Source organism: Branchiostoma floridae, unplaced genomic scaffold (assembly GCF_000003815.2).
Source record: "Branchiostoma floridae strain S238N-H82 unplaced genomic scaffold, Bfl_VNyyK Sc7u5tJ_1152, whole genome shotgun sequence".
NCBI lineage: Eukaryota > Metazoa > Chordata > Leptocardii > Amphioxiformes > Branchiostomatidae > Branchiostoma > Branchiostoma floridae.
In genome coordinates, this window is record NW_023365618.1 from 4,275 (window position 1) to 27,186 (window position 22,912).

A 22,912-nucleotide genomic window follows, 5' to 3' on the forward strand; every position below is an offset into this window, starting at 1 on the left:
ACCTACTAGACCTTATGGCAACATCTTGTAATTATTAGTCAAGAAAAGAATATTTTAGTCAGCCTCATTCAATATCTGCTCTTGTTAGTATCTTAAGCAATCTTGATTATTATAAATATCCCACTTATTATAAGTTTTTAAACTTATAATAAGTGGGATATTTATAATAATAATTTAAAAATTCACCTGTAACTTTCTTATAGAAATGACCATTGTAATAAAGCAAACCACTTTGAAATCTGTTCCATGTAAAACCATTAAAATATTGTTAACCTTTATTTTATGATCATTTATGATTTAAAACTCAATATTTCTAAAACGTGAATAGTTCTAAATCCCCATTTTCACAAACCCCATTTTCATTTTCTCAGATATATAAAATGATTATACACTGTAAAGCCACCCATACACCGAATTCCAGATCAGTTGGCTATTTAATGACACAGAACCCAAAATCTACATTTTTTTGTAAAAAATTGCAAATAAGTTCCAAATTTAACCAATGTTAAGTGATGTGTCACATAGAATTCTGTTAGTTTGTTGCAGAAGCCTTTTCTTTCTCTTTCAGCTTCTTGAGTTTTTTCTTACACACCTGGAGCTGCGTCTGCAGCTGCACCACCTGCGACTCGTAGTTCTGGATCTGCACCTGCTGACGCTCCACCTGCTGCTTCTCGTTCTGGGGGTGAGGGAGAGAAGAAACACTTTTGGTCAAATTCCAACTATGTAAGCCTTTAAAAAACTTTTTTTCTATTTTGCTTTTAGACAGACAGGGACAATGTGGCACTGCACTAAAGTTTTGTAACTTATATTAACAGTAACACATACACGGTACAGACTGAAGGTAAAGGTAGTCTTTTACCTCCCCGACCGAAGTCAGGTACCCATTTTTACACCTGGGTGAAGTGAGGAAGGTCGTGTAAAGTGCCTTTCCAAGGGCACAACGTCGGGGTGGGGCACGGTGGGGATCGAACTCAGGACCTATAGATTCTGAGCCGAACGCTCTACCAGTTACGCCACCCCCGACGCCACTCCTTCAGGTACTAAGTAAGAACTCCCCACCTGGATCTGTTGCAGCAAGTCTTTCTCCAGTAGCATCTTCTCTTCCAGTTGTTCCTTCAGCTTCTCTACCACCTTGTCAGTTGCAGACATCTGAAACACACGTCAAAAGTACAAGATAAAGAACATTCCATAAATAATATTCAACAGTTTCCAGAACTAGTTCAAACAGTCACACATGTTGGGAATGGGATGTCTGTACTTTAGATTTAGCTACAGAATATAGGATTCTTTTACACAACCAATTTCTTTTACACTTTGCTCAGTAAACGTGTCAATGTCTCTCAGACACCTTCCTCAATGCTTCCAACTGGAGTTCTGCTTATGGCTGCTATATAGGTGGCGCTTTTGCAGGCAAAATGACAATCCCAAATGTGGCCAAGTTTGTATCCCCCCTCGTCCTGGTTCATCACTGGGGTTGACTTCCTTACATCCAGACCATCTCCTTCATGCATTGGATCCGCCTGTTGTCTTCCCTGTCTATAAACTTGGCCCTCTCCCATTCAACTTAGCCACATTGGAGATTTTCTTCTTTCCCCAAAAACACTCATAATGCACCAAAAGTGCCACCTACATCAGCTACATAAGTCAGAAGCTCTGAACTTCAAGGTGTCTGAGCAAGCAAATTGATTATATTAGTTGTGTTGTGTAAAAGAATTCTCCCAAAGGTATACTCTACAAATCTGATGAAAACATTTTTGGATGATTTGGCTATGTCCTTGGTGCTGAGATGTTTAAACCTAAAAGGTTCTCAACTAGAGAAGCGAATTCAGGCCTCAATGGGATTTTAACTGTACCTTCTCCTGTATGTCCTTCTTTAGCTGTTCCCTAACTGTCTGTGCCAGCGACAGCTGTTCCTGTAACCTGGTCTTCTCTGCACTGCCTTCTGATTTCACCTAAAACATAAAAACATTAAAAAAAGGCATCCATATTCTTTTCATCTTTGATTTTGGCTGGGAATTGATGGATTCTGCTTAAAGCACACACACATGCACTCAGCCTCAAACTTGGAAACTCTCAAATCAATTGAAATGACCAAATGAACGATACATCAGCTATTGCTCTATTATGTGCTTTTACCATGCATGTGTTATGATATGTGTTGACAGAATCTGAAGGACCTTGATAAGTTTATCTGTATCTCAGTCTGTTATATCCTGTCTGACCCTTTTACCTTTTCCCTCATGGTCTCAATACAAAGCAGTCTGCAAGCTGATTTAGGATTCTTAGGAATAAACAAAGGATTAAAGAAATAAACAAAACACTGTCCACTATGATTAGAGCTGTTCCTGCTTTTGCTGTCTGTCTAGTTAATGGCCATTGTTATTACCTCTCAAGTTCAACTACAACTGTGAACTTTAAGCTTGCTGGTTATAATGTACACTCACATGCACTCAGTCACTCACTACCATATGTTAACTGTCAGTGCCCCCTACCTGCTCCAGTTGCTGCTGCAGGCTGGCCAGCTGGCTGTTCCTGTCCTCCAGCAGCTGTTTGCTGCTGTCCAGCTCCACCTGCATCTTTCCTTTCAGCTGTTCAGCTTCTGATAGGGACTTGGCCTGGATTTTTAAAAAAGAGTAAACAATACTATCTATAACTTTTACACTGTGGCACACCATAGCTGAAATACAACATCTAGATATGTTTTCCTTGATAGAGAAAACATATTGTTTATGTTAGTGTGTTCTTCTTCTTTCTGTCATGGACCAATACTATAGCCATACAGTAGGTCGAGTCTAATGGCATAATATTGTGTGCAAGTAGCTTGACAAAAGGCTACAGGAAAATATATCGCACAATCACAAAAATGTTGTATTTCTAGTTTGATAAGTTGCCTTTCTTGGTTGCTTGTCTAAATGAGAATAAAATCATGTATGCTACACTATTAGTAAATTGTGCTCTGTGAACCTATACATGTAGCAGTGTACAGTCTTAATGCTTTACATAATATAAAGGCCATTTGAAACTTAGAAAACAAGATATTCTGTAAGAGAATCTGCAGTTTTGTGTCTGATAATGATATGTACACATCTTTGTACATGCTGTATGCCACTCTTTTGTATTGCATATTGAAATGAAATATATATATGTAACATATATTCCAATAGAAAGTTGTGTCCCTACCTTCTGTGCCAGGTCGGTGTCCAGCTGTTTGGCCCTCTGCTGTTCCGCCCCCAGCCTGTCCTTCATCTCACTCAGACTGACCTCCAGTCTGCTCAGCTGTTCCCGCGCTGTACTCAGCTGGGACACAGTCTATGGGAATATTTGCACAAGACATTTCTTCACTTTAAATCTATTGAAAAATTCATGTTCCTCATGCATTTTGACTACATCATACACAAAATGCATCTTAAGCCATATCTTTGTCACTCAGAGATAAGAAGCCAAACCTTATGACATATATAGTGAAGTTTCATGTAATACAGAGCTCCAGACTAACTTTTTGGCCTAGGAGCACCCCGCTCCTAACTCCTAAAACTTAGGAGCACCAGCAAAAATCTAGGAGCACGACAAAGGGAATAAATGAAGGTCCAGTGAAAATACATTTTTTAAACCTCCTTGATACATGTAATTGAAGACAGACAGACACATGGCAGACCTTAATGAGGTGTGACCCCCCCTGTTGACCATCCCTGTCAGGGGAAGAAACTGACACCTGGCAGGGATAGCCTTCCCCTGCAAAGATTCTACTTGGCTGCATGATAAATGATGATTAATTGTGAGAGGTCGCACTGTGCGACTGTGGTCACAGATCTGGTTGCATCAGGGGAATTCTACTCGCATATGCGACCAACTTGGTCGCAGTCAGGAGCCCTGTAATACTATGTTTCAGCTTAGTACTAGGAGTATTGTCAATGTCACCATGTACATTTTGTGACAACAGTTGTTTTTGTTTGCCCGGTAGGGCATGAAGGTACAATGAAGAATATCTATGATTACTATTTTTACATGCCCTGCCAAATGGCCATTTGCAATAATTCTAGTATTGCTTCAAAATGGTTGCTATTACATTTGTCACTATTTTAAAGGTTTTTATTTTTCCATTTTTGCCAGACTTTCATCAAATCATGCGACAGTCAGTGAATAATTTTGCTTCTTCACTACAATGAAGCAGGCCACCATTGACTAGTCAGCAAGACCTCAATAAATGTGAAACAGTCTAGCTCACCTCCTCAGCCTGACCTTTGACCTGCGCTAACTCCTGTGTTTTCTCCTGTAGCGCTGCCCGTGCCGTGGTCAGGTGACCTTCCAAGTCTGTACGCTGAGCGGCCTTCGCTGCCTCAGAGGCTGCCAATAGGTCGCCCTGCACAGGGAAAAAGGAGATTCATAAGTCACAATGTCATTTATTTATCAACACAATAAACATAACAAACTGTGTGAGAGCATCAAAGTTACACTTGTAGCTCTGTTGCCATTAACAATACAGTACATATGTATTACAAGTTTTTAACATAAGATAATGGATACAAAATGCGACAGTACTGACAAAAAAATCTTCACGTTACAGGAATAACAGAGCTTTACTTCATAAAAATTGAAGATTAACAATAGCTAATTATCGCTTTGGAATTCATTTGCATTCTAATATTTCACTAGCACAACAACGCATGAAAGGAAAATACCCAATGGTATGAGACTAGGAATGAAAATAGAATTTGATGAAAAGAACAGCTGAGTTTTGTCCCTCTCTGTTCTGTTTAGAATATTAGTATTATTACTGACCTTGTTCTTGAGTTCTGCCTCCAGTTCTGCAGTTTTCTCCTTGGCTGCAGTAAGTTTGCTGTTGGTGTCCTGTAGAGTTGTGTCCAGCTTGGTACATCTGTCGTTAGCTGCCTCCACATCACTCTTGGTCTGGGGGAAAACAAAGTTTGGGAGTAGTGAACACAAACAAACAGTACAGACCCATTTCTGGTAATGAACACTATTCAAACAGTACAGATCTGTGGTACCCATCACTGTCAAAAACATTATCACTGTTCTCGGTGCTAAAATATTATCCATAAAGTCTCATAAAGTGCAGATCCATCCCTGGTGCTGAACATTATCCACATATACATGTACAGTGTAGACTTGTCCTTGGTGCTGAACACTATCCATACATACAGTACAGAACAGTCCTTAGTGCTGAACACTATCCACAAATACACCAGACCTGGTCTTGGTGTTGTACACTATCAACACATACCGTACAAACCTGTCCTTGGTACTGGACACTATCAGAAACAGACAGTACAGACCTGTTCTTGGTGCTGAACATTATCCACACATACAGTACAGACCTGTCATTGGTGCTGAACACTATCCACACATACAGTATAGACCTGTCCTTAGTGCTGAACACTATCTGCATATACAGTACAGACCTGTCCTTGGTGCTGAACACTATCCTCACATACAGTACAGACCTGTCCTTGGTACTGAACACTACCCACACATGCAGACCAGACCTGTCCTTGGTGCTGAACATTTTACACACATACAGACCAGACCTGTCCTTGGTGCTGAACACTATCCACACATACAGTATAGACCTGTCCTTAGTGCTGAACACTATCCGCATATACAGTACAGACCTGTCCTTGGTGCTGAACACTATCCTCACATACAGTACAGACCTGTCCTTGGTACTGAACACTACCCACACATGCAGACCAGACCTGTCCTTGGTGCTGACACTATCCACACATACAGTATAGACCTGTCCTTGGTGCTGAACACTATCCGCACATACAGTACAGACCTGTCCTTGGTGCTGAACACTATCCTCACATACAGTACAGACCTGTCCTTGGTACTGAACACTACCCACACATGCAGACCAGACCTGTCCTTGGTACTGAACACTACCCACACATGCAGACCAGACCTGTCCTTGGTACTGAACACTACCCACACATGCAGACCAGACCTGTCCTTGGTGCTAAACATTTTACACACATACAGTATAGACCTGTCCTTAGTGCTGAACACTATCCACACATACAGTACAGACCTGTCCTTAGTGCTGAACACTATCCTCACATACAGTACAGACCTGTCCTTAGTGCTGAACACTATCCACACATACAGTACAGACCTGTCCTTAGTGCTGAACACTATCCACACATACAGTATAGACCTGTCCTTAGTGCTGAACACTATCCACACATACAGTATAGACCTGTCCTTAGTGCTGAACACTATCCACACATACAGTATAGACCTGTCCTTGGTGCTAAACATTTTGCACATGTACACATACAGTAGAGACCTGTCCTTGGTGCTGAATGTCATTTCATTTAGTCAAGAGGATATGCATTTACTTTTTATTCTCATCTGTTGGGCATATTCCATTCTAGTCCAATCCTGGATGATAATTCTAGTTCCTTTTTAACCTTTTCTATCTATCCCTAACGAGGATGGTTCCATACCATAGGCCCCCCTACCTGTGCCAGTTGGGAGTGCAGGGTGTCCATCTGTGTCTCCAGCTCCTTCACCTGAGCACCTGCTGCCTCCTGACTCGACTGAAGCTGCTTCTGCAGGGCAGCCTGGAAGATTCAGGAATGCAGCACTTAAGTTACAACTGAAGGGTTAGTAGCACAACTGCTTAATGAATCAGACATCTACATGTTGACAAACTGAGGGAGAAAATACATATCATTATGTTTGTATGGACACTCACATTTTGCTGCTGTAGCTGTGTGATTGCAGTAGCCTCACCCTCACCTGCCTGGATCTGTAACAAGTTGTGAGCAAAAACAGAATCTTATCTATAGTATAAATGAATCCATTTATCTTTTTTGATATTTGTAGTATACTACTATTATACTAACATATATTATAACTATACTGAAAGCAAGGAAAGTCATCCAATACATAAATTTTCCTTTAACGACTGCTTCACCCTAAAAATCTATAAAGGCATACATCGATGCGACGTGATAAGCAAGATGAGAATCAAGGTAACCAAGATAACTTTTATTGTGTGTAGTTTTCCCCCACCTTCTCCATAAGGTCAGTCCTCTCCACCTCCAGTTTACTAATCTGATCCTTCAACTCCTGCATAGCGGTCTCCTGCTGCTGGCTGTGGGCTTCCCTGGGGGACAAGAGATTCCACGTTATCTATGGTCTTCAATATACAGGTGTAAGTTAGGCTTGCCTGTTATCCTTTCCTTACAAGCTTCTGAACATGAAGTGTGCTCATTAGGGTAAGGTACTATTACATGTACATTGTACCGGAACAGAACCTGTCTTTCTCTTTGGACTAGTCCGGAAAAAATGTTTAAAACATCAGTGAACTGGATTGTGGACCAATTAGAAAGTGAACAGATCATACAGGCAAGAGTTCATGTGTTTTGCAGCTTATCAAGCCAAGAAAAGAACAAGAGCAAAGTAGAGGAGAGAGAATTTTTACCAAGTGTCTACAGTCAATTTTGGACTACTTTTACAGAGGCATAAGTACATGACGATAGGATATACCAGTAGAAGTAGGATACTTTAGTAAACAGATTGCTTTTTTAGCAAAGTGAACCATTGTTTTGAGTACTGCCCATTCACAAGTTTTTACAGACATCGGGTCCAGGTGAAGATCTGGAGCCGATCATACCTGTACCTGTATTTCCTGTACCCCCTTGTGCTCATTTATTTGTTACATAAAAAAAGTCTTGCTGAATCGAAAGCTTAGTCTTCCAACTTACTTGGTCTGCAGATGTCTTGTTTGTTCTTCCAGCTGTGTCTGTCTCTTCCTCACCTGTACCTTCAGCTCATCACCTGCTGACACCTGTTGTGGAGATTTTCACATCACTCCACATCTTTCTCTACTTTGACAAATTTCTACATCATCATCATTGGTCAATGTGCTTTCACACGACGGGGTTATATCCCCCCTTACACAGTTATAGGGTGATAATCCCTTTCAAATAGCTGAATACAAGACAGGGATGCGCCCGGTCTCCCATCCAATAATTTCTACAAATTTCTACACAGTAAATGTATCCAGTGATATATATGGTAGTATCCGTATAGTAGCTTGCTTGGTACTAAAACTGGATGGTAGTTGTTTGTAAGTTCAACTCCTCAGAATCAGGAGATCTACTTCAGTCATGAACCAAAATGACGGGGGAATACAGACACAGTCACGTTTGGGACCACATTCTTGAGAATTAACTGACACAACTCTGTTATTGCTTTATTTTATTCATGACAATAACTGTGTATATTTCAAGTTTGGGACCACATAAATGGTATTCTTTAACATTTGGGACTGCACTGTTTGCAGCAGCACATTAACTGCAGTGTGGAATTATAGTACAAGTCAGATTTCCCCTTAAGAAGGTGACAGACAGTCATCAAAATGTCCTGTGTGATTGTATGTTGCGGTTGTGAAGAAAGAACCCTCTTATCCAAGCTCACCTCCTGTTGGTATCGCACATGTAGATCATCCACTTGTTTCTGTAGATTTTCCACATCACTCTCCTTCTGGTGGCATTGGTCCTCCCACTGGGGAAACAAAGAAAACTCTCAATCTCATTTCTGTCTTTCAAACATTGTGCAGGAAATAGTGTAATGTCTAAACGTAGCCCATACCTTCTAATGCTCCAAAAATATTTCCTATCAATTATATAGGCAACCTCAACAAATATGTGATTGTATGGTTATTTTAGGAGTTTGCCACATATAGGACTAGGGCTGTGTATCTAAAACCCATCTGATACAGGTCTGAACCTAAACATTTGGTGTACAGTCAAACCTGTATTATCAGCCACCTTTGCATAGCGACCACCTGGCCATTGCAGACACAATGTTACTAGGAGAGAAAGATTTGTGTTTACTGAAATCATGAGTAACTTATTGCTTGTGGCTAATTGATCAAAATTTTCTCTATAGTGACCACCTGTCTACAGTGGCAAAATTTCTTCAGTCCCTTAAGTGGCCGCTATAGACAGGTTTGACTGTACCTGTACCTGAACTGAAATTAAACTACAAATAAGTAAATCCTGAAATAATGATGATTGTGATAGTCTTGCCATTGAAAGTCAAGAAGAATTGAAAAAAAATGTTTTAAAAAAATCACTAACAAGGCAATTGGCTACATGAGTGACTTATTGTACCTGTTTAAGCTTGAGCTGCAGTTCCTGTGTCCCCTGGCTGGAGGCGCTGAGGAGCTGTTGGTGCTTCTGTTGCCACTCCTTCATCTGTTGGTCCAATTTGGTGCAAGTCGTTTCCTTTTCCTTCATGGCATTCTCCGTCTAAGAAGAAAAAGTAGTTTCTAGCTTCAGTGAATTTTCAAAACAATCAAAGGTATGATAATTATGCAAATACATGAAATGAAAAACATAAAATAGAAATTATCAATCATTAATAGGGCTGGGTATCGGTACAGCGTACCGGTACAAAACCGTTTTTTCTTATTGGACCGTTCCAGAAAAAACGGACCTGAAAAAATTAGGTGGTCCGAATTTTGGACCTAAAATTAGAAAATTAACAGATTATTTGATCAAGTATTCACACGTTTTGGTGCTTGCAGGTGGAAGAAAATAAGAAGAGTGAAGTATAGTAGAGTTTATAGTCATTTCTCCAAAGTTTTACAATCAATCGTACAGGTGCAGTTAGCGTTGTTGGATTTTAAAACGCCAGTTTAAGTCTAATACTCCACCAAACAGATTTCTTTGTAGTGAAATGGACCATTGGCATGAGTCATACTGCATCAGGTCCAGGTTCAGGTCCGGACCTGGACCTGATCTTTTGGACCTGAACCGGACCTGAATATTCTGTACCGGTACCCACCCCTAATCATTAGCATTGTCTGACCTTCTTCAGCTGTTCTGATAATGATGCTCTCTCCCCTTGCAACTGCTGAAGCTGTTCTGACAATTGGCTGACCTCCCCAGATGTCTGTTGTAATCTGCAAAGTTAACAATATGTAGGTTAGTGAAAAAAGATCTCCTGAGCAAAATAACAACATAGTATATTATGTTCAACAACAATATTCATGCTCAAAATTTTCCTTTTTCTCTTTTTTTGTACCTGCCACTACATGTAATTTTTCATATTAATGTCAATACCAAAGAGAATGAAATATTCAAACATTTTGAGGTACACAGTGAAAACCTTGAATGCTGATGTTGTTTAGTAAGACATTAGAGAGTTTGTAGCTCTACGTGACAGAGAGGGGATTGAAGTACATGCCTGTGAAAAGACAATGCAAACTTTAAGGCAACTCTGCACGGTAGCCTAAAAAAGGAACAAGAATTAAGAGAGCGAGGAAGACCACACCTAAACCTGGAGACATATGCTACAAACAGAGCTCGAGCAACTGGGTGTTATTCTGACAAAAAATTGCCCTGAGAGGTGAAGGCCTTTCGACAAGGCAGTATTAAAGTTGTAGTCTATGAGACTATGTATTCACTAAGCACTAGGTAGTAGCTGTGAAACAAACCTTTCCAAGTCTTCAGACTTTGGTGCCTTGTCAAGCTCTGACCTTATGTCATTCACTGACTTTTCTAACCTAAGGACCAAAAAGAAATGAAAAGATACAAAAAAAATCAAAATTAAGTTATGCATTGTACAAAAAAAGGACACTAGAATCAAAATTTATAAAACCACACCCTCAAAGTCAAGTAAAGAAAATCAACGGATATAATAAACAAAACAAAGTGCATAATTATAAACCTCAAGTTATGCATTTCAGAAAATTATGTCTGTGAGTCAAATTTTACTCAAAAGTCAAAATACTTCCCACTCCATTTGGTGTATATAGGACAGTGCCCATCTCTGTTTCTTCAGCCTTGGGCCACAATATATGTAAATTAGGGGGCTAGTCCACTGGTAATGTATCAAATTTCTGATTATGTTCATGGTAAGACTCTTTCCCAAAAGCCAGAGGCACTTCACCAGACATTCTTCACTTACAAATGGGTACCTGACTTTGGCTTAGCCTGATTAAATCTCACTTATAACAGCCTGCCCAACATCCGCCGGCCTCCTAGAGGGGAGGGGCCAGTTACAGCCCCTGACAGCAGAGTTTGTATTTGGGAGGTAAAATGCAGAGGAGAGGGTTGGGCTCCACATTCCAATACCATGCCCTAGACACAGTGGATAACAACACACTCCCCTTTGAAGTGGATTGTTATCCACTATGGTGCTACCTTTAGGCTATAACACCTGCCTGATTCCTGTAAGACTTACTCAGTGTTCTTTGACTGCAGTTCCACACACTCCTCCTTCAGCTTGTTGTTTTCTTCCTCCTGTTCCAGAGTTAACTTGTCCATCAGCTGCTGGGCGTTCACCAGCTCTCTCCTCAGGACCAGGACATCATCTGCACCTGGTCTGGGGGTAAAGAGAAGTGAAAAGATATTCCACATACATGTAGTGCAGAAATAAAATAGAATGATGCAGTGTTCCAGCCAGCCTGAATTTTTTTTTCAGTCCCCTGGATTTTGAATCAAAATCCTGTTGAAGGCACGTGGATCCAAGGCATTCCGGTAGCATGCTCTCCCAGAAAAAGTCTAGACCCTCTGAAATGCTATTTCATTATTTCAAGGGGGAGATTTTCCTAGTAAACTCAGCTAGGTTAAATGCATATATTTACATGACGATTTTTGTGGATGGCAATGGGCAAATATTTTTCCATCCCCAAATGCAAAATTTTGTCAAAGAATGGAAGGAAGGACGCTGGCTAGAAACTTTCCAACACATTGAAAGAAATTGGTCACGGTTCTCAAAAGCACAGTTGAGTACAGGGAGCCAAAAAAATAAGCCAAAAAAATGTACAACTGATTGATGATGTCATCATTGAAAACTTGATGTGCTAACATGGTGCCACACACATAGCAATGCTCACATTAGGATTACATCAGAATCACTGTATGAAAGGGGGAGCAGATGTGAAGGATGAGATATCGATGCATACAAATATATACATTAATTTGTCAGTACCTTTGTTGAAGCTGTGATTCCAAACTCTGAGCCCATGTTGTCTTTTCCTTGACTTGGCTCTGCAAAAAAAGAGACAATGTTACATCCATCCAAAAGTACTATCATGTACAGACAAAATATGAGATAAAATAAATATGACATCCTTGAAGTTTCTAAAACTTTAGCAGTGAGGAGATTATCTTCTAGTTTGTTTGTTTGTTTGATTGTTTGTTTGTTTGTTTATTTGTTTACCTGTAGCGTAGCCACCTGTTCCTGTAGTCCCATCCTCATCCCAGTCTCCTCATCAACCTTGGACTGGAGCTGGACCTTCTCTCGAGCCTGTGAAAGTCACAAGGAATTGAAAGAAATGTGTTGACTAAATCAGGAATCAAAGTCTGGAACAAAATGAAGTTCCAAAAGAGCTACCAGAAGGCTTGAATCTAGACTACTCATGTATATAGCAATATCTGCCCCAAGTGCTATCTACCAGTGGCACTCAAACAATCATGACCAAAGTATGTCAAGAACACGAGATATCAAGACCTTAGAAAGTCCACCTACTACATACTATTAGATTCCTTCAACAGCGTTTTGAGTTATGCTGTTCACGCACACACATGCATAAATGACACGAAAATAGTAACCCTGTCGGTAAAAGGATGAATTGATATACATGAGGAACCCATCTTGTGCCATCTTTAAAAAGTTAACGCTTAAATCCTTCCAGCACCAGATGTTGCATAGGACGGTGCCCATCTCCATTTCAGTGGCCCTTGGCTACACAGCTTTGTGTAATCACTACAGCAGGGGGCTAGTCCACAGGTGCACGGTGTGTGCTTATTTTCCATACTATTTCCCGAATACTGACTGCTAAGCATCTAGAAAGCAGCATGTACCATTTTTAGTATGTCTTTGGTATGACTCTGCCAGGGATTAAACTCATGTCATGATCTACAAAATGCAAGGCGAACACTCTACCCACTCTGCCATAACACCGTCTTTCTTTAAGTTTAAAATTATGCTTGTGCCATCTTTACAATGATGTTAAGAAATAGAAAGTATCCCCACCATAGCTGCAGCCTTCTGCTCCAGTGTTTCCTTCTCCCTCCTGGCAGTGATGGAACTCTCGATGGCATCAGCCAACTGTTTCCTTAGAAGGACCACTTCCGACTGGACTGTGGAGAAAGGACAGGAGAATCATCCAGTGAATTCCTTTATCTACAAAACCATCTAGCGCAGAGCATGTCACAAATTGTATTCTAACAACTTCCTGAGACAGGTTAAAACCTTAATGCACTTCAAGTGCCCTTTTATATTTTCAGATTTATGTATTATTGTTTAACTAAGAAAACAGTCTGAACTACACATGTGCAAGAAAACTAAGAAAGACTTAACACTTTTATATGGTTCTTCTGTCAGACATAAGGACATATGGGACAAAGCTTAGCAATATGAGTGATCGCAGTGATGTCATGATAATGCACTGTCAGGAAGAAAGTAATTGAAAGCGAAAGATTAATTTACATAATTATATAAACTAGTAATTTGATCTGCTAATTAAAATATGAGCTAACACAGACGTAGAATACCCCAGATGGAAACAAAAACAGCTATGGCTCGTATAAGCAAGGTACATGTCTACTGAATCTCCACTAGTATGTATCCCTATCAAAAAAATAAAAACCTACTGAGTGATCTGTTCTCTTCGGACTCTTTCAGCTGCTGTTTGACCACACTGTCCTGAGGGTCTGGTTGGGGCTGGTGGAGAAAAAAACAACATGTAAATTCTGCTTTCTTATCCTGTGATTGCATTTGTCTTAGGCCGACGTACAACTTTGATGTCATAGGATTTGCAAGTAGGCTGTTGCTAAACCAACAACAAGCAAAGACAGTCTTTTTTTCATATATGAACAGGACATCTAAGATAGCTACTGTATGATGATTATTCAATACGAACAAGCCCTTAGCAATCAATTTAAACTAACAGCTCTACATTAATCTATATCAATTTTACATTGATTTTGATATTAGTTACCTTGCATGCACTAAGGGATTGCAACCATTTGCCTACAATTTAACACCTTTGCCAGTATTGAATCACTTAATTTTTGGCAAAGGCAAACTCTAGACTGTATAAAATAAATTTTGCTGTCTGGGGCTGTAACTGGCCCCTCCCAGGGATGTTGGGTGGGCTGCTATAAGCAAGATTAAATCAGGCTAGGCAAACTTCTCATCTTAGGTTTACTTGTATTTGTGGCATAATGATTGTGGAAGTAAAAGGTTACAATTTGTTACATCAAAAAGTCAAAGTCCTTTCCGTGCCTGACGGCGCATATAGGGCGGCGCCCATCTCCGTTTGAGTAGCAATGGGTCATACAACTTTGTGCAATCACTACAGCAGGGGGCTAGTCCACTGGTAGTGGTCTGTGTGTTCAACTGCCATACTCTTTCCCAAATGCTGAGTGCTAGGCAGATAAAACAGCATGTACCATTTTTAAAGTCTTTGGTATGACTCGGCCAAGGATCAAACTCACGACCTACAGAATGCAAGGCAAACACGCTACCCACTCGACCATTGCACCGGTATAATTGTTACATGTACCTGTTGTTAAGGTGCAGAGTTGTCTGTGTCTCCTGTAGAATGGTACTGTTCATAGTGAGACTGTAGCCTTACTCTCACCTCTCAAATAAACGTACCGGTACGTTTATTTTTTTCAGCCTCAAAATCCACCCGGTACATTCTTATTTTAGACGGTACGTTTATTTATTTTTTCAAATTGGGGCTTTCATTACTAACCTAGGACCCCAAAAATATTGAAATTTTGCGGTTTTCTGCCGATATTTCCGTGGTATTTTGCTCAAAATTTACTATTTTAGGTGGAGCTGCCTGACGTGACTTATCAGGTCCCCCAGTACGCACAGGGGCGGGTCTCCCATGTGGCAAGCCAAGAGTGTCGGCTTTCCGAGGGAGTGTTCTTGTATGACAATCTTTTTCGTGGAACTTGTACAAATACAACTACTAGTACAAATATGTTTCCTCCTCGTTCTCAACACTTTTTCCATGTAACTTCCGCGCCTCCCTCCACTTAACAGCATTAGTATCATTTTTATGGAGGCAAAAAATATATAATCAGACACTTGTCCCTCAGACACTTGGTACGTTCCGATCAGGCCGTGGGAGGCTGTTGAAAGTTCTTCACGATAGCAGATACTTTTGGTCATTTTATCAAAGTAGAAACTGAACTAACAATATACAATATGAAATATTTTTGAAAAGTTGGAGCACTGTTGCCATCAGATATGTTTCTGAGCGTTTGTTACTGTCATTTAAGTGCACTCGCCTATGATCCTAGGCTTCCGATTTCATTCTATGTTTTGGAAAATCCAAATGCCGTCAGCACTCCCTTCGGGTTGACGGCGGCCATTGGGGGAAAAGGAAAAGGGCGGGGGAAAAGCAGAATTACACCGGGGGTAAAGAGGAATGACGGGGGCACAGATGAAGTACGGCGGGGGTTAAGAGGAAGTCCGGGGGAAAAGGTGAACGGGTAGGGGGAAAAGCAGAAGGAGTTAGGTGGGGGTGTATTTGGTGTGTATCAGTTTCAAAGCTGGAGTCAAAATTTACAAAGGGCTCAAAGGAACGTGTTTTTTTTCTGTCTTGCGGCAATGCCTGCAGAGGAATCAGCAATACGATATGAATGTAGGGGGAGGTGTAAAATGTTGAATATTTTCTGTGTTCTTTGACTTCTTTCTCTCACTAAATTTCTAGAATTGATAACAAGAGATGCAGAGAGGAATAGGTGCTGATATTTGTAGCTAGCCTTTACACATTAAAAGCTTCACTTGGTCAGTGCACTTCAATCTTCTTCCATCGTGTATTTTGAACCATGGGATGTAATAACTACGTGTAGCTCACAGCAAATTGTGAATAGATTACATGTGTACAGGTCAAATGTATTATTCTCTCTCTATATATACATATATGACATTTTTCAAGGCCCAATCTAACCAATTACAAAAGTCCAAATATGATAAACATTCTAAGATTATGGCAGTGTGATATAGCCATTCTTTTTGAAGTATTACAAAAATTTTCCATGATCACTTGCTTCAAGTTCCAAGTAGAAAATGTATGTACAAGTATCATGTAAATTTTCACAAAATTACGAATACTATAAATCAATCTAATATATTACCTTTTATTACAAAATGGAAAAAAAAGATAATATATCGAACAAGATAACTATGGTTATTCTGTTCATTATATATACAATTACACTATACTGATACGGTACTCAGGCATAAATAAATAAAGAGAACCTCAACCTACTTATCATCTTCTCTTGGACAGAAGTAGCATGGACACAGTTTACATCGGTATGCCTAAACACCACAAACAAGTGCAAACGAGCAGGCAGACCCAGTTTACATGTCAATTTGGTTTTTTTCCGGGAGGTACTTTTATTCCAGGGGGTACTTTTATTAGATTTTGAAGATTTGTCCGGGGGGTACTTTTATTCCAGGGGGTACTTCTATTTGAGAGGTGAGAGTACCTGTTGTTTAGGTGCAGAGTTGTCAGAGTCTCCTGTAGAATGGTACTGTTCATAGTGAGACTGTAGCCTTACCTGTTGTTTAGGTGCAGAGTTGTCGGTGTCTCCTGTAGAATGGTACTGTTCATAGTGAGACTGTAGCCTTACCTGTTGTTTAGGTGCAGAGTTGTCGGTGTCTCCTGTAGAATGGTACTGTTCATAGTGAGACTGTAGCCTTACCTGTTGTTTAGGTGCATTGTTGTCAGTGTCTCCTGTAGAATGGTACTGTTCATAGTGAGACTGGAGCCTTACCTGTTGTTTAGGTGCAGAGTTGTCGCACTACACGAAAAAGCGAATATCTGGGTCGAATACTCCTGCATATAAACCCAGATATTCAAAATATGTGGCCGATAACGGGTATATGCCGTCCGCACACTTGGTATAGACGGACCTGCATATGACCCGGAGATTCACAACTATTAGTGTGCGGGACATATGGAGGCCGATAATGCCTGCATATGTGCCTGGCCATCCCGGTGCATGTCCCGCCCATGTCCGCCCATCCGACCCAAATTTCCTGCATATGCCTGCCTATTCGGGACATGCACCCTTGTTAGCACCTAATTATCACCTAATTATCTCACCCAGGTCTCGACTAGAGCACCCTTTGTCATTGAAAGCAGCTTTGTTTTACTACCCTGCCCTACCTAGGATCCCCCCTCCCTGTAGTGTGTTTATTTTGCTTTTATTCTTTCTGAATGGTGAATGAAGTTTCTTTATTTTTTCAAAGTATTTCTGGACAGTAGACTATCCTGCCGATTTCCTCCATATGTGCTGGGAATGATGCTCCTTTTACGTCTTGTGAAGTTCTGCATTCCCGCTATCATACATTCTGTTGTCCACCCGTCTTCTGCACAGACTTTTGTTAGTCAGGAGCACAGCTGCGGCAAAATTTCTAAACGTGAACGTGAAGATTTGTGGTAACCATTGATCCATCGCGACACGGGTGGGCAGCCTCCATTGTCCACGGGGCCGAAGCAGAAATCACCCGAGGCAACCACCGCCTCCGGCAGCAACTTTTAAGCCAGCCCTACATGGCGACGTGTGACGTAGTCTCAAACCGTCCGCAAAATCACAACCGGGCATGTCAGTCGTACCCCACCGTACTCTACAGAGCCTGCCCGCGCGCGAGGCTGGATACTAGCTATAAAATTACAGTTGTTTAACACTCCAAGCAGAATCCAATCCTTCCAGCGTAGGCAGTTCAAATTCCACGCGGCAAGATGTTGTTTAGTTTCGAGGTCGTATCATTCTAAATCCCTCAGTGTTCACTGACGTTGTCTGCCATGCATGCAGATATCCAGCTATCGGGATCCGTTGCGTAAAAGCGCAACCTCACAGAAAGAAGTCTAGCTCTGAAATGCCAACTGTAAAATTTGAAAATGTTGACGTGTGTTGATTGGTCCATATTTTCAAACACCTACATGCTGTGTGAAATACAATTGGCTAGTTCTGATGAGTATTTGCATACAGACAGACACAATAGGTCAAACAATACCCACAAGGAACTAGGTGAAAATGTGTTACTGTAAATGTTAATGATTTCATACATCAGTCTGGTAACAAACATATTGTTGTTGCAACAAGCATTATCCACAAGGATAAAAACGAATGAAGGCTTCCAATGCGAGCGTGGGTATATCATATACGCCATGTTTTCTTTTGTTTCAAAAGCACAACATTGGTCTTTAGACTGAAGCGGCCGTTTCATTGATAAGCTTAGGGCGTAAAATGACTACCCCACCATAGAATGGTGGAGAATGTTATCATCAAACGTGTTAGATTTTACTTAGAATGTCCATTTCGTGTAGTTCAATCTAGGCAACAAACTGCCGCAGCAAAAAAAAAAACGAATATTAAAATTGAGCGTGGGTAAGCCATGTTTTCTTTTGTGTCAAAAGTTAAAAAAAAAAAAGTAAAATTAGTTGATTAGCTAAAAACGTAAAACCGAAGCTTAAGAATATAATAATACCAAACGCTGGTATACGATGCCCTCAAAGTTATTTTTAGTGTTCGTTCTAGATAACAATTCATTGGAAAACGATGATACGCGCCATTCGTGCGTAGGCCTTTCTTTGTTTTTGTAAAACAATGCATTCGTTTATATCAGGCGTTTGTGAGTTTTGTTGACTGAAAATGCCAGACAAGTCAATAAACATCCGCTTGGAGAGTACTTTTATGTAAAGCGGATGTCCTTTACCAATCTTACTCAAACCTATTCTTATGACAAAGCATCATTACGTCTATCAATTCACACACAAGATGGTCTCTTGTTTGGCATTACTCAAGACACGAGACGTGAGCAGGGGCCGCATATCCCCATACATGTCTAATTACCGGATGTGCAGGCATAAGCGGTAATATGCAGGACCCGCGCTTGTCATAACAGGATATGACTGCACATGCCGCGGATACACCAGGTTTCACGGGACATATGCAACCCCAAAAACGACCGGATATTCAAGTTTTCGTGTAGTGTCGGTGTCTCCTGTAGAATGGTACTGTTCATAGTGAGACTCTAGCCTTACCTGTTGTTTTTGTACTGAGTTGTATGTGTCTCCTGTAGAATGGTACTGTTCATAGTGAGACTGGAGCCTTACCTGTTGTTTAGGTGCAGAGTTGTCGGTGTCTCCTGTAGAATGGTACTGTTCATAGTGAGACTGTAGCCTTACCTGTTGTTTAGGTGCAGAGTTGTCGGTGTCTCCTGTAGAGTGGTACTGTTCATAGTGAGACTGTAGCCTTACCTGTTGTTAAGGTGCAGAGTTGTCAGTGTCTCCTGTAGAATGGTACTGTTCATAGTGAGACTGTAGCCTTACCTGTTGTTTAGGTGCAGAGTTGTCGGTGTCTCCTGTAGAATGGTACTGTTCATAGTGAGACTGGAGCCTTACCTGTTGTTTAGGTGCAGAGTTGTCGGAGTCTCCTGTAGAATGGTACTGTTCATAGTGAGACTGTAGCCTTACCTGTTGTTTAGGTGCAGAGTTGTCGGTGTCTCCTGTAGAATGGTACTGTTCATAGTGAGACTGGAGCTCCTCAGGGGAGGGGAGAGCCAGCAAACACATCGGGCAGATAAAACCCTGGGAAAAAAAATCCAAAAATATTAGATCTGCATCCTTGATTTTGTCACTGTGACTGTGCACTGGTGAAAGGTAGAAAAAACACCTAAGGCAACTTTGATAGCTTAAATGACAGCAAAAAGCACAGTCACTGTCTATACAAGTGTTCTCACCAGGATTTTTTCACAGTGTAGGGAGTATCTTAGTGTAGCAAGACCACATGGCAAGAGGCACAGGCATGAGCATTGTAGATTGTAGAGGGGTCTAGAGGCATCCTCATCTTAGAAATTTTTTTTTTAAATTCATGACCTCCAGAATCACCATTTACTGCATTTTGACAGACAAATTTCAAATATTTCACGTGTTAGGAAAAAGCCCCCTACAAGCGAACATGTAAGAGCTCAAAACACAGCATAGGGGATACAAAATACTGGCCCCTTACATTTAGCTCCACTGGTGAGAACTCCATATACTGGTATAAAGAGGGTAGCTACATGTAGGCTGGCCTAAGTATATTCAGGATAAGTTGGAATGCACCAGCAAAAAGACAAACATAAGGGAAACAGCAGCAACCATCTCAGCAAAGAGAAACGGCTGGGAGACAAAGGGGCAGGACTTGGAAAACAAGTTAGAAAACCAAGTGTTGGAGGAAGCTAGAGCAACGCCCCACATTGACGTCAGCTGAAAAACAAACAAACCAGAACGATGAAGAAATCAGGTTTTAAGAAGAAGGCACAATTAAAACACACCACGCAAAACAGTCAAACCTGTACTTAAATGACCATTTTAACTCTCATCATTTTGGTCAACTTTTGGTGTTCCCTTAAGATTATTATTTTTCCCATCATCCAAAGTAAGGTTCCTGTGTTTCTTTCAGGGAATCAGTTCGTAGTCCAGTGGTTAGTGGCCCTGCCTCTGGAACTAGAAGCTGTGAGTTTGATTCCGGCTGTGTCGCTAACCCGACATGGACACTACCAGATCTAGAAAGTTGCAGTCTTATGACAGAACGTTAAGCCTTGGTCAATTGTTCATTGTGGTTGGAGCTAGGAGAATTTCCATGGTACAATAAACTTGTAAAATCTGTTACAGTACACATCTGTCTTCTCTGTCACAACCAGTGGAAGAATATAGCTCTTCAGTGGGCTAAACTGGATAGAATCATATATATCATTTTCTCTTTTTAATGAAATAAAGTCCCTTAAGTGGTCACCATGGACAGGTTTGACTGTATATTCCAAAGCCACTGCACACCTGTAAAAGCTTCAAACAACCTTAAGAGCATTAAGAGCCACTACCCAAGTCGCCTTTCCTACAGAAGAGACCTACTGAGTCTTGTGTAGAGATCTTAGACTCCTCTGCATTCCCCTCAGTGTGGTTATGTTCATAATGTGCCTGAAGTTCCTCAGCTGAGGGAAGACTCAGCAAGCACATCGGACAGATGAACCCCTGTAATCGATAGTTTTATAATGAGGCCCAATGTTATGGAGGGGACGTAGAAAGCACTTGAATTACTTTCCTACTCTCCCTCGTAAATAATTGTAGATCCCTGCATTCCTATAAACACAGGAAACAACTTCAATGGAGATGAAACCTTTCAAAGCAGAAATCAAAAAGTATATAAGAATGTAACAATTTGTGTTTTCTTTTGCACTACGGCAAATGCTGGAAGAAAACTAAAGTGAAAGTGAAGTGAGATTCTTCAATTTCTTTGGACACTAGCTTTAGCTTACCATTGATTGAGATATTACATCATGTCCATTTCGACTGTAAATTACACATACAAATGCTGAGAAACAACACCCAAACTAACGGCAAGTATGTGCTATGCAGACATGTTGACATTGGCTACAATTAGAGCTACGATACTGTTTTACGACCAAGCTGGAAAATAAACAATAGATCAATTATTAAGTGGGCAAGAATGCACGCAAAAAGCAATGCTTCGCTAAATAAATTGAGGATAAAAGATATATGGATCTTAAGAATGGTGATGTCATAGATGTAGCATCTGTCTTTTACTGTAAAAGGAAAAATGTTCGCAAGGTAGGATTTTATTTCTTGTAAATTTATGTAAGAGAGAAATTTGCGGTGACTGTAAGTTCATGGTTTATACAATGGGGAAGGCAAGCAGAATACTGAGAAGTCCCAAGTTTCCAGTGCAGTATTCAAAATCGTGAACTAAAAACCACTGCAAACATTTTCCCTTTTACAGTAAGATCACTCTACTAGTAACTAATCCCCCTGGAGTCACATGGTACATTCCACCAGAGGCCGACTTCCTGATACAGTGATAGTAAAAACAGATCCGCCATTTGTGACAAGCAAACTTGACTTTAAACCTCACCTAAACGCTTACAGCACAAAATAAAGATGTAGAATTGAGGAATACTTGTCTATTGAGTGATAGCAACAAGAAGATCGTTTTGAACAAAACGTGTTAGAAAGGAAATCACATGATAATGTTTACATACCGAGCATTCGTCTTCGGGGGAGGGGCCGGGCACAGGAGGGGCACTGCTCTCTCGCGTCTGTTAAAACAAACGACAACAACTTTAACACTCATCAAATCATTCTTCAAAGTCTGTAATCCTTAAGAGAATTGCTTGAAGTGTCTTAAAGACGTGTTTAAGGCTTGCTTACTTGTTCCTCCGAATCTTTTCGCCTCGCCGCCCGAAGTCGATTCAGGAGCTGCGCCATGTTGGATTTTACCCACAATCCAAAATGGGACACTCTGACCTAATAAGGTCACGGTAAAGGTTCAGAAAGTCGCTAGAAGGCGCTTTTAGTCAGAGATTGGCATGTTTTAGCAGAACACAGTTTTTATCTCAGTGAAAATGTTGACATTGTTACCTCCATGAAATGTCATGGAGGTTATATTTTACCCTGCGTTTGTGTGTCTGTCTGTCTGTCTGTCTGTCTGTCTGTCAACAAGATAACTCAAGAACGGCTGGATGGATTGGTTTCATACTTGGTGTGTTGGTAGGGTGTGATGAAAGCTGGAAGTGATTAGATTTTGGGCCCCCTAGCGGCTTCCCTTGGTACTGCAGCGCAACTTCCGGTTTTGCTATCTCGTGTTCTGAACAAGCTATGGTCCCAATTTTTATGTGTTACATAGCTCTTGCGCTCAGAAATAAGTGACATAAGTTTGGGCCCCCTAGCGTCTAGTTTTGGGATAGCAGGGGCATTTTTGTCAAAAACTTCTGAAGACGATAACTCAAGAAAGGAACAGCGGATTTTCATGATTTTTGGTATGTAGGTACCTCAGACAATGTTGTACAAAGTGAAATACTAATTATGCAAAATTATATTACATTTGCATAA

The 22,912-nt window shown here is 40.7% G+C and overlaps 1 protein-coding gene across 1 annotated transcript in view; it reads right to left on the reverse strand.

The window, feature by feature from the left end:
* LOC118407271 (early endosome antigen 1-like) overlaps positions 1-22,350 on the reverse strand; it is a gene marked incomplete at its 3' end in the record, with an annotated part of 25,994 nt that extends 3,644 nt beyond the window's left edge. Inside the window, exons 1-26 of the mRNA XM_035807726.1 lie at positions 22,232-22,350; positions 22,063-22,119; positions 20,918-21,037; positions 19,427-19,612; positions 19,139-19,282; positions 16,575-16,817; positions 13,641-13,710; positions 13,021-13,127; positions 12,205-12,291; positions 11,974-12,032; positions 11,224-11,364; positions 10,475-10,543; positions 9,847-9,940; positions 9,147-9,284; positions 8,449-8,535; positions 7,734-7,816; positions 7,039-7,132; positions 6,719-6,772; positions 6,483-6,584; positions 4,780-4,908; positions 4,226-4,360; positions 3,181-3,309; positions 2,493-2,615; positions 1,854-1,952; positions 1,060-1,149; positions 593-676 (exon numbers count right to left, since the gene is read on the reverse strand). Coding sequence (XP_035663619.1) covers positions 593-676; positions 1,060-1,149; positions 1,854-1,952; positions 2,493-2,615; positions 3,181-3,309; positions 4,226-4,360; positions 4,780-4,908; positions 6,483-6,584; positions 6,719-6,772; positions 7,039-7,132; positions 7,734-7,816; positions 8,449-8,535; positions 9,147-9,284; positions 9,847-9,940; positions 10,475-10,543; positions 11,224-11,364; positions 11,974-12,032; positions 12,205-12,291; positions 13,021-13,127; positions 13,641-13,710; positions 16,575-16,817; positions 19,139-19,282; positions 19,427-19,612; positions 20,918-21,037; positions 22,063-22,119; positions 22,232-22,288 — 2,781 coding nt within the window. The remainder of the gene's footprint in view (positions 1-592; positions 677-1,059; positions 1,150-1,853; positions 1,953-2,492; positions 2,616-3,180; positions 3,310-4,225; positions 4,361-4,779; positions 4,909-6,482; positions 6,585-6,718; positions 6,773-7,038; positions 7,133-7,733; positions 7,817-8,448; positions 8,536-9,146; positions 9,285-9,846; positions 9,941-10,474; positions 10,544-11,223; positions 11,365-11,973; positions 12,033-12,204; positions 12,292-13,020; positions 13,128-13,640; positions 13,711-16,574; positions 16,818-19,138; positions 19,283-19,426; positions 19,613-20,917; positions 21,038-22,062; positions 22,120-22,231) is intronic.
* Positions 22,351-22,912: the final 562 nt, after the last annotated feature.